This window comes from Ctenocephalides felis, unplaced genomic scaffold (genome assembly GCF_003426905.1).
Source record: "Ctenocephalides felis isolate EL2017-DRISC unplaced genomic scaffold, ASM342690v1 CF-g0.4_SCAFFOLD_01170, whole genome shotgun sequence".
Taxonomy (NCBI): Eukaryota; Metazoa; Arthropoda; class Insecta; order Siphonaptera; family Pulicidae; genus Ctenocephalides; species Ctenocephalides felis.
Genome location: NW_020537324.1, coordinates 54,972,390 through 54,984,461, shown reverse-complemented (window position 1 = coordinate 54,984,461; position 12,072 = coordinate 54,972,390). Strand labels below are relative to the sequence as shown.

Sequence of the window (12,072 nt, the reverse complement as noted above, 5' to 3'; positions counted from 1 at the left end):
TTTGCAGAAAAATATCACATAGTTAAATTCATTTATTAATAATTTCAATGACAAGTTCATATGCCAAGCAAATGAGATTATATACGATTTATCAATACATGTTATTTAACTTAATACTTTCACCGTTATCATCTCATAATATAATCTTATATTACTAACAGTATTCTTATGATGAACGCACAAGGTCAGTATACTCTTACCAACGTGACCTTCAAAAGTCGCACGTTATTAATAATTTGCCTCCTTAATGATTCCAATTCGAGATTTTGTTCACGAAAGAATTTTAATCGTCTGCGATTCTTTTAAAAACCTGCGAACATATGCGATTTTTTATCCTTTTTTTGAAGTTCACTTGATGCATTTATTGAAGCCTAGCGTTTATTTTCCACAAAATGGTTGTTCGAATTTTATTATAATAATAGAAATCATTTGATGATTAAACTAATTTATTAGTAAGATTTCCATTCTTACTTTCTCATCTTTGCGTGCATTAGAAATTTTAACTTCATTATAATTTTTGTTTGTTAATATGCATTATTTTCTAGAGTTGCATATCAAAATATAGGTCTGGTTCTTGCGTCAGATTTGATGATATAACCTCATGGTGACTTGGATGATTGATTTTTTGTTTTAGAGAAGACACCATGCATGTGATTAGTGCTTTCTGGACATTTCTTTTTAAATGGATTAATATATGTAAAAGGACGATTTAGATTAAATCTATATGAATCGATAACTAAATACTAAACAAAATTCATTTTTGCCCTTGCTGCTTTAGATAGAACTTATATTTGAATATATGATACGAGATTGTAATACTGTAATACAATCAAATTGGGCATATATTTTTTTGCTCTAAATTTTGTTTTAAATCAACCTTTCTTTTTTATCATGCTTGCTTAATAGACATTTTGTAGTTAAATAGCAATATATAATTGTTTATATATTATTGCATTTAGATAGAAAATGAATATATTAACGACCACAGTTTTAAGAGATTGCTATGTAAATCAGCTTCTTTGTTATCGCTATATTATGGTTTTTAACACGATATTACAAATTTTAGCATATGGATACTTTAGGGATTTAAAAAAAAACATAAATAATAAAACTAAAATAATTTTTCATGTATTGTGGCTGATAATCTTTCGTTTATCTCCATTGGATTAGGTGTGACAACTTTTATCATCACGAACAATTGTAAATTTCCGTTCAAAACCGCACAAAAGCGCGAACAGTTCCCAACTTCCATAATTCACAGGGATTTGTTAACTCTTGATTTAACTGTAATAATTTCATACCGGTTTAGTTAACTGTTTAAATTTTAATAACGTCGGGAGCTGGAACAAAATAATTTTAATGCGGATTTAATTTAATGAATTAATAAATCAATAAATCACCATCGACTTTAACGACTTCATTATAATACCTCACATAGACAACCAAGACATAACCTGACATATGGGACGTATATTTCACAATGTGCTGCACAATAGATTTTTCTTTTTGTAGAAAGTTTTTCAATTGTTTAACTGAGAATATAAACAAGTTATATTCTCAATCAAATTCAGTCCGCTTTTGGTTCCGCACAATCGCATCAATTTCCTGGAAACGCACGATGAGAACGGATGCGGAATACAAATGCTAATACTGAACCGAATGAATAACGCAGGTCACATCAGTAAAGCTCACTGGACACTAACATTTTTCGTCATTGCCTAAATATTGATGATCATGGGCATTTGATTCATTCATTCATTTGATTCATTTGACTCTTGAATTTCGTTTGACAAAAATATGTAACAAAAAGTACATAATTCCAGCCTAAATTTTCTTCATTAAAATCCTCCGTGATTCTCCGCCCCAGGCGTGTGGTTTATTCAAACTGATATATGTCTTTTTTACATGTCACCTATTGACATTCGAAAAAGTCGTATTTTTGGATGTAGTAATATTTTTTGGAATTAATTTTTTTTATTCTCTTTATTGAATTACAATCTGTCTTTACAAAAGGAAGACATTTAGTAATTTCGATGATATATGAAATATTAAACATTAGATCTAAAAGGTTACCCAGTAGTAAGCCTTTTCAATTTTGATATATTAAATTTAAATTTCGTGATTATATAGAGTAAACTTAATAATAAAAAGATTTGGAATTAAGTAATGCATCAAAATTATAAAAATTCTTCTAAAAGTCTTTAAATGAACATAAACTTTCAAATCAAATATAAATTTCTGTAATTTCTCGCATCGTTACATGTTATCTACTTATTGAATTTAAACATACATGGCAGACAGATAAATGTAATCCTTTTAGATTTGTCATTTTCATGCACTTAGTTTTACCAAATTTTCCAAGCAACTAATTAATCATTCAAGATAAATTTAGGAGGTATAAGAAAAATGTTTACAGCGCAAAATCACCCATTGCATATGTACATGAATATATTTTAACCCTTTCCACTCGGATGCCGACGCTCCGGCGGCAAAATTCATGTAAATCTCGGAATTCGCGAGTGGAAAGGGTTAAAATATAATAAGTTACATTGAAAAATAATCATCGAGAATATAAACAAATATATGTCTTTTTTATTTTTATACATTAACATATATGGGCTACATTTATAATGTTTAACTGGTTATATCGATAAGAAATAAGTTTGTGATTATAAAAGTAAGAAATTTGTACACATTTGTAATTATATATATATATATATATATATATATATATATATATATATATATATATATATATATATATATATATATATGGCTAAACATATACATGTATAGAAGATAATTGCATCATATTTAGATTGCTCATAGAAGATTAGTTAAATTTTCAACAGTTTCAAAATTAAGGTGATACCATTTAGGTGATACATGATACATTAAATGCATTGCGTAGCTATATCTTACAATAAGCGAATTATAATTTTCGCCAATATATTGTTTGGACATCGGCGTAAGTTCTTGACCGATGATTTTTATTTCCAAAAACAGGCCGAATCTGAAGTCGCTGCCTTGAACCGACGCATTCAACTCTTGGAAGAAGATTTGGAACGTTCAGAAGAACGTCTTGCCACCGCCACCGCTAAATTGGCTGAAGCCTCACAGGCTGCTGATGAATCAGAACGGTAAGTTATCGGTCAGGAGATTTCACAAATGATAAACATACACTTCCAAACTACTTGGTATATTAGAATCTTAATTCTTGGTTACTCATAATAGTTAAAACTTCAGAAGAAGATCTAAAGAAATCCTTGAACCTAAATAATATTTACAATCTAAATAAATTGGGTCTTCATATAGCAATTTTGATCAACCCAACTATTATTTTGTCGGTTATTAAGAACTCTGCTTGAAAGTTTTTTTTCTATAAAACAGATTATGAATATATATATATATACGAGTATATTTTCTTGCTATTAATAAATTTTATTTCAGATATTTTTTTTACTGTGTGTGTGGTGTTTATACTTTCTTTTTGCAGAGAAATGTTGGGAGGTTTTCAATATATTTTGACACACATGTATACATTTGCATATGCACTTATATTAAACATATGCATATAAATTGTGATGAGAGATAATTAAATTACTTTTAATATACTGTAAATGAACAAAAAATTATCCATTTTGGAAAACTATGTTGGAAATTAGATTTTCCGATTGTTTTTTTCGTTGGCTTCCCATCGTTTAATAGTAGGGCAGAATGATGTCAAAATACGACAAAAATAAGCTGCGATAGTATGTTCTATTTTACACCAGAATTTTGCAAAATCTATATTCTTGTTCAGGATACGTAAAGCACTTGAGAATCGAACTAATATGGAAGACGATCGAGTAGCAATTTTGGAAGGTCAGCTCAGCCAAGCAAAACTTATAGCAGAAGAGGCTGATAAAAAATATGAAGAGGTGACAAAATATGTCAAAGAATATTGGTGGTCTTGAGCAAGATACGCCTTACAAAATTTTATTAAATGGTTTTTTAAAATAAATATATAACAAGAATTTTAAGCGATCCTCAATCGCCAAATTGAAGTTGGCTGTGTTCAAAATTGTTTATTCATAACCAGTTTTAACTACTGTCATTAGCAATATTTAAAATTTTTATATGCATACTTAATGCAAATGTGATTCTTGCTTATGGCTATGCAATATTTTTGACAGATTTATTTATATATTGGTTTAAATTGGTAAGCGACGATTGTACAGCAGCTGTAGGGATTTTAGGGCAGGTGATAGTAATTTTACTACGATACTTTAGTGTGTTTATTTTTTTAAGTTTGTTTATGTATCATTGATATTTTTAATTTGTGTATGTATAGATAAAATATACATTATATATTATATGTGAATAAAAAACCAATATTGCTTTTGAGACATGTCTTTTTATTTATATTATAGAGGTATAGTGAATTAGTTCTTGTAACTAAAAGTTTCATGTAAAGAACATACTGGATTATACACCAAAGTTATTATCACCTGAGATATATTTAACTCATTTTTAATATTTCAGGTTTCCAGAGTTTCAGATATCAATTATTTTAAAAATGAATCGATTCATATAAAATTTGATCAGTCTATAGAGATGATTTTGTTGGCATTCGTTTTAAACTATCCCATATTTGTTATAGAAGAAGATAATAAAAAAATATATAAATAATAGTACATTTTATCATTTAAAGTTTTTATAAATTCCGGATATCGTCAAAAGTTGGCTAGATCGAATTATATATGCATTGATATGTTTTTCCAAATATTGTTCAAAATATTAATCATTTTGCTTTCTGAAATTTTTAAACTATAGGAATCGTAAGATTCTCGAAAATCGCGCGATGAATGAGGAGGAGCGTATGGATGCGTTGGAGTTACAGCTGAAGGATGCCCGTTTAATGGCTTCCGATGCTGACAAAAGATATGACGAGGTTTATATCATGCACACGTACACCTTATCTTTTCTCTAGACCAAGTAGACACTACACCTAACATAACATTTTCATGACCAAATAATTTGTGATAAGAGATAAATATTCAAGTGATATCTTGAAATTAAAAATTGGCTCGACTTGATCACAATAAGATATTTGTAGCACGGATTAGATTTTAGTTCAAAGCTTGAATAAATTTCACTAATATGATCAATTTTAAGAAAACATACAGAGAGAAAAGCGTTTTATAAAGTAGAAGAGCTTTGATCACAAATTGTTTGGTTAGTCAGTATTTTGAAGTAGCGTCGTGAAATTTGCAGAACACTCCGATTGGCATTGGACATTAGGAATGTTAACAATGGCTACGTAGATTTTTCTATCCTTCTAATTGTAATATCCTGTAGTTAGATAATGTCTTTCATCCCTTGTTATTTTTCTGGTATATCCCTGTAGCGCCCGTAAGGTGCTTGAGAACCGTTCCCTCGCCGAGGAAGAGCGCATGGACGCACTTGAGAACCAACTTAAAGAAGCGCGATTCTGCGCTGAGGAGGCCGACAAGAAATACGATGAGGTGTTTATTCTCAACACGGAGCTCTCTATGTTCTTGTTGCCTTAATACCTGCCAAACATATTTACTAACACTTGCGTGTTTGTTTTAGTTTTCTGTTTGATTAATCTTGTTAGATTGCTCATTATTTTTGTCAACTTTATCATAAAGCTCTTACTACTTTATGAACTTTTAGTTTACTTTTTTACAAAAATAAATTGCAATCTAACGCGTTCACCAGTTTTATCGTAACCAATTCCCGTATTTAGTATCACTAATTATATATTTAAAACTTTTATTTATCTGGATATATGATTCATACTTGTTCGAACGAATGAGAGCATACTTGCATATACTTTGCCACAAACATATTGCTTTTTAAATGTCGATTTCTTTTCGTTCAGTAGTAACGTATATTTTTACTGTTCGTCTTTTTCATATGTGTCGAAACATTAGTCGAAAATCGATCTAATGCTGATATCGTTTCTATTGAAATTGTTACATTTTCACCTTAATTTTCAATATAATATTTTCAAGCTTTAATAAAATAAGTTGCATTTGCATAAAATTTAACTTATTATATATTTCATGTTTTATAATGTTCAATTTGTCTAAGCTTTTAATGCCTTACCATTAAGAAATTTTTCTTTTTTTATATGTTGTGTCGTCCGAATAATAACGTGTCATATTTTTGTGCGGAATTGTTTAAATAAAAAAATGTCTATTTTGAATGATTGCATGTGCTCAAAATATTTTTTTAAAAGTCTATTACTTACGAACACAATTTTCTGACCTAGGTTGCCCGTAAATTGGCCATGGTTGAAGCTGATTTGGAAAGAGCTGAGGAGCGCGCCGAAGCAGGAGAATCGTATGTTTTAACATAAATCGAATTTTGCAGTGAAACGTTTTCACTACCATAACGTGTGATATTAATATGATATTTAAAATCTAGAAATCCAATTTAGTATAAAAAAGCTATTATAAAATATGCGTTTATAACTGGATTGGACATAAAACCTTTTTCTAGATTTTTTTTGTAGTGCATGTTTTTTAATGTTTTTTTCAGGTGCAGCCATGGCGGAGAAATATAATATATATGCTTATTAATAAATTAATGGTTTATTTATATTTTCTATTTTAACATAGTTTTTACAAATCCGGCCACAGTCTACGAAATTTCAATTAAAAATCATTTAAATTTTTATTGCTTAAATTTATTGTTGTACAGCTTTCCCTTGCATATTTAACCCTTAACTTGTGGTCTGATTTTTAAAGACACCCAATAATTTTTAACAATATTAACAATAAGTGTTTAGTTTTAAAATTTACAAGAATGAGCTAGATAGATTAGGTTAACAATATTTTGACAATAATATGATGCTTGTTAGTAACATAACATTTTTTTAAAACGTGTGCTGTAGTGTTTGTTGTGTGTTGCTTCACAGGTTGCTCGCAAATTAGTGATGATGGAGCAAGATTTAGAACGTGCTGAAGAAAGGGCAGAACAAGGAGACAGGTTTGATTGATTTATTGTGCTAACTAACGAAATAACATTTAATATCTTTGTAATGTATATTCATGTAATTTATTTGGGTACACAACTACAGTGGAACTTTGCTTAATGAATGTAGTTTATTCAAGAGAAAATATTTTAGTTTATTCATAGAGAAAAATCATACTCTGTTTGATTGCAATTGTTTACATAAGGTGTGTAATATTCAACAATTACGTACAACTTTAGGTTAGTCTTGTTTGCCAGATAAGTATATCAGAGTCTCGTTTGCTTTGGTTTTTGAGTAATGAGTGAATGATTAAGTTGATATTTTTTGCAAGAAGGGCGAATTTATTTGATTATCTTCATAAACTATCGAGAAACGATGTTCGGTTTTTATCAACTTTATTAGTTGTATTAATGAAATTAATCGAATCACTTCCTTGTATTAAATCTAATTTAAAAAGTTTAAATTTTAAATTTCTTCATTTCTTTGGATGCTATCGATTGGAAATGAATCCAGCATTGTAAAATGTTTTGATTCAAAATATTTCGATTAACAATTTATTTCTGTCGTTACTGAAAATATTTAGCAGGTCTTTTTAGCTTGGTATTAAATGGATATTAAAAACAATATTTGGCAACGTTTCCTTGATTTCAATTCTTGTCGGTTATCGGAAAGTTTATGCAACTAGTCTACAGGCAAAATTCCATTTTAAGCTGTTACAATTTATTTCACTGTTAAAGAAGGTTTCATTGTACTTTCTCGAGATATTCACAATTTTATTTTTTCAAGTCATTTTTTATATTCTATCTTTTTGAAATCAAATAAATGAAGTCTTGGCCAGCACTAATCTATTTTTTCAAAATTTCAGCAAAATTGTAGAACTTGAAGAGGAACTTCGCGTTGTCGGTAACAACTTGAAATCTCTTGAAGTATCAGAAGAAAAGGTAAGACTTTTTTTTCATACTGTTTATATATATATATATATATATATATATATATATATTTAAAAAATGTATTATAGCCGATGAAGTTATTCACAATTTTAGTAAAATTCATTTTAATGAGCTTATTAGATTTTATAAGTTCTAAAATTATTATATTAAGGTGCAGATATTTCGTAATTATTAAATTTAAAATATCCAGACATTCATATATTTTTTTATTTATTTTATTAATTATCATATATTATTATTTATTTATTTAATAATTTAATAAATAATTAGGCCAACCAACGTGAGGAGGAGTACAAAAACCAAATTAAGACCCTCACAACTCGTCTAAAGGAGGTAGAGACGATAATATATTATCGTTGTGTTTTTGGAAATGCGTTATTTTTAGATCTAACCAGATTGCAGTTGCACTTGCGTGATAATATGAAAAATGGAACTTCTATGCCCATTTTTATGCTAATTTTGTGTATTAAAACTGTGTGCTCAAGAGATATGATCTATATTTTGTAAAATAATACTTTTTTAGTATTATAATGATCAAATTAATTTATTGGATTGATTTGATCATTTTCTTCTGAAATGATTTGATTAATTAAATTTTGCATATATAATAAAAATCTTGGAGTATTTAAAAAAAACTATCTGTAATTATTTTTAGTAGATCATGTCTTGTGTGAAAATATAACATTAATTTTTCGATAATAACTATAGAAGTTTAAAATTTTATTTTTATTTTTACTAATGATTTATTTTCCTTTTTTTCAATGTGTTGTCTTTTGCTCGATGTGATTTGGACTAACATCTAACAAACAAAATATAATAGGCTACACAAAGAGAAGAAAGCTTCGAAGGTCAAGTAAAAATATTAGATGGACAATTAAAAGAGGTAACACATACCTTCAACGTTATTATACCAATTTTATGAATCAACAATTAAAATTCATTCAAATTTCTTTTTTTTTTAATATTTTCCTATTTTGAATACTGATTATCTGAGGAGCTGATGAAGTATTAAATCATTTTATAAAGCTTAATTAAATAAAATATAAATTGAAACAAACATTTTCACAATTATAATAAACTAAGTTATATCTATATACAGAAGTACTGTTTCAAATTCTACTTGGCTTTTGTTTTCAGTTAGTTTGCCTGCACAATTGTCTTTGTTTTGACTAATAACTTATACTTGCATGTGTTTTTGATGCACATCATTTAAACCAGTTTTATGTTGTTATATTGTTTTTGATCCCTACTTTAATGTTTCTATTTTTTAATTCATTCTATTTAATTTAGGCTGAAGCTAGAGCTGAATTTGCTGAACGTTCCGTTCAGAAATTACAGAAGGAAGTCGACAGGCTGGAAGGTATGATATTTTCATTTCTCTAATAATTTTATTTCTTTAATAATTGAAAAGAATCAATTAAATAATGTAAAAGCCAAGATAAGTGATGCATGGCAACATATCTTGGACATTGATGTTGTAGTAAAATTAATTTTTTATTTTTATAGATGTAATTTATTTTGTGTTTTGCTTTAAATAATCTTGTTTTGTTTTGGCTTTAACAAATTGTTTTACAAAAAAATCAACAGACGATCTACTTGCTGAGCGTGAGAAGAATAAATTATTGCAAGAAGAAATGGAAGTTACTCTGCATGATATTCAAAATATGTAACATCTTATGTTCACTTGAATGATATAATAAAGTGATCAATGTGTTTATTTACACTACAAGAATTATAACAACGGACTACAACATTAACGATTGAAACGAAAAAATTTGTAAATGATCAGAATTATGTGATGTTCAGTTCTTTCTGTTCAAATAAGGTATATTTATACTGAATCGATTTCGGACACATAACTTGATTACTTATAATCAATGGTATTATTTTTTATTAGTATTCAAACATAGGCGTGTATGTTGGTGCTATTAATTATATTTTTCCCATTATTACATAAATTATAAAATTATTTGATGCAGAATGTGATTTCGAAATTTTCCAAACTTTTTTTTTGATAATACTACTATGATTGTTAATGAAAGCAATTTAGTCACTATTATTTAGTTATAAATAATTCCCAATTAATTGTTGATGGCTTAACCATTTTTAGCTCGTTAGGTTTAAGAATTTTTTTTACATATTCAATAACATAGAGTTTTCAAGTTCAATAATATTTTCATTTTTATATCGAATTAGTTTGAATCAAAGGCCTTTATTGTACATCACATGGGTCTATATCTTTCACTATATATAACTACACCCTCACAAAATACTAAATTGTAGGCCCATTTCTTTTATTCATATTATTGCAATTATTGGTAGTAGTCTATTACCTTTAAAAATGAATAAAAGTTTAACATTTGGTAGAAATTTATGCAAAATTAGTTTTAAAACTTCCATGCCGTGATAAATTAAACATTCCTGATAGTAAAGTGTAAAACTAAAAATTTATCACTGCCACGATAGGGGAATATTTTTCAGCTATGAATATAAAAGGCTAAGGCAATGCATTAAAAAAAACTACTTAAATGTATCTCGAATTCAAATGAGTATTCATTCCAAATAATTACGTCAAATACTTATAAATATTGAAAAAAGAACTATATTAGGTTTTATATGTAATTGTATTATATAAGTGATTAAAAGCACGTTGTTTTATGAATATTGGAATTGTATTCAAATACTGGACGTTTCTGATTCATAAATTCAATTTGATGTCTCCAAAAGTATTGAATTTAAATATAGATATTACCATTATTTTAAATATTTGTAATCGTTACGTCAGATTCATAGAAATTATTTTTGTAAAATTCGGCATATATATGTAAAAGTTATATATAACTTGCATGGGCAAGTTTTCCTTTTATGCAATATTTTTTTTCACCATTTTGCCTTGTTTTATATCAAGTAATTTAAGAAATTACCAAATTATTGTGCATGTCATTTATAATTTATTTATAAGTAAAATTTTAAATTATTCAAATGTTGTGAACATTTTCTTCATAATTTTTTATACAACACTAATAATTGTGTGTGTGTTTATAATATATTATTTAAATTAACTTAGTTTTTTAATTTCTATCCCTGTACCTTTCCTTATTGTTTCATGAAATCTTAAAATTTATGCATGTTTATGTGTGCTTTTGTTTAAGTTTGTAATTCAGTTTTTTAATCTTTTTTTGTTATTAGCATGGTGTTTTTTATGAATCTTACCAAGTGAATTATGTTATTGATACTGAAACGATTCCATTTGCTATCTTTTTCTCAAAACTTATTATACCATTATTTTTCTCACATAAATTTTGTTGCTATGTTTTAACTTCTTTGGTATCTATGAATATTACGAAATATTATAATTATAATAAATGGAATATAATTGTTAAATATTACATAGATTCGAAAAATTTTGATAATTAATTTAATTTTGTACTTAATTAGCGACGACGTTTTATTTGATCTACCATTATCTTATATGAATATAATTTTTAGTTCTTCATAATTAATTATCAATCTTATTCAATTAAGGTGACAAAATTAAGATGTCATTAATATATTTACCTTGATGCTGATGGTTTGCTAACATTGTATACGTTAATCATGGAAATAATTAATTAACAAAATTTTTAGACGAGTTGGTCGCCGAGAAGGAGAAATACAGGGAAATTGGAGACGATTTGGACACAGCCTTTGTGGAACTTATTCTCAAGGAATAAACTTATACTTAGCAAAATCATCAAACTACTATTTTAGAATCTCTACAGGTTCTATTAGGTACACATCGTGTGTTGAATGTTCCTGTTGTCTGAAATACTAATTTTAACTCATCCTTGATTGTTTGTTTTACTAATAAGATAATTTTTTCCATAGGTGAATATTTAACACTAAAACGTGTTGCAGATTCAGTATTAGCTTACAATTAGTTTTAATATATTAAACATTTTGCAGCATGCCTGATTGCAGTTTTGAATTTGTATATAAAGTCATACCGAAACAAAGCAATTATAACAGGCAGTCTTAATTGTTCACCAGGAACTTTTTTTTTCTATAGACAGCCGCAAATGCAGGGCTAAAATTCGATAGTTTGAAATACTAAATCGACACAAAATGAATCATACAAATTGACGTCGTGTGTAGTTA

General features: G+C 27.6%; 1 protein-coding gene across 1 annotated transcript; it reads left to right on the top strand.

Annotated features, from left to right (window-relative positions):
- Window positions 1-2,898: 2,898 nt before the first annotated feature.
- LOC113367415 (tropomyosin-2-like) lies at window positions 2,899-9,771 on the top strand. The gene is made up of 7 exons (XM_026609025.1): window positions 2,899-3,140; window positions 3,803-3,920; window positions 6,929-6,999; window positions 7,851-7,926; window positions 8,756-8,818; window positions 9,226-9,295; window positions 9,523-9,771. Exons 1-7 carry the CDS (start codon window positions 2,899-2,901, stop codon window positions 9,603-9,605), a joined length of 723 nt encoding a protein of 240 aa, XP_026464810.1. The 3' UTR covers window positions 9,606-9,771.
- Window positions 9,772-12,072: the final 2,301 nt, after the last annotated feature.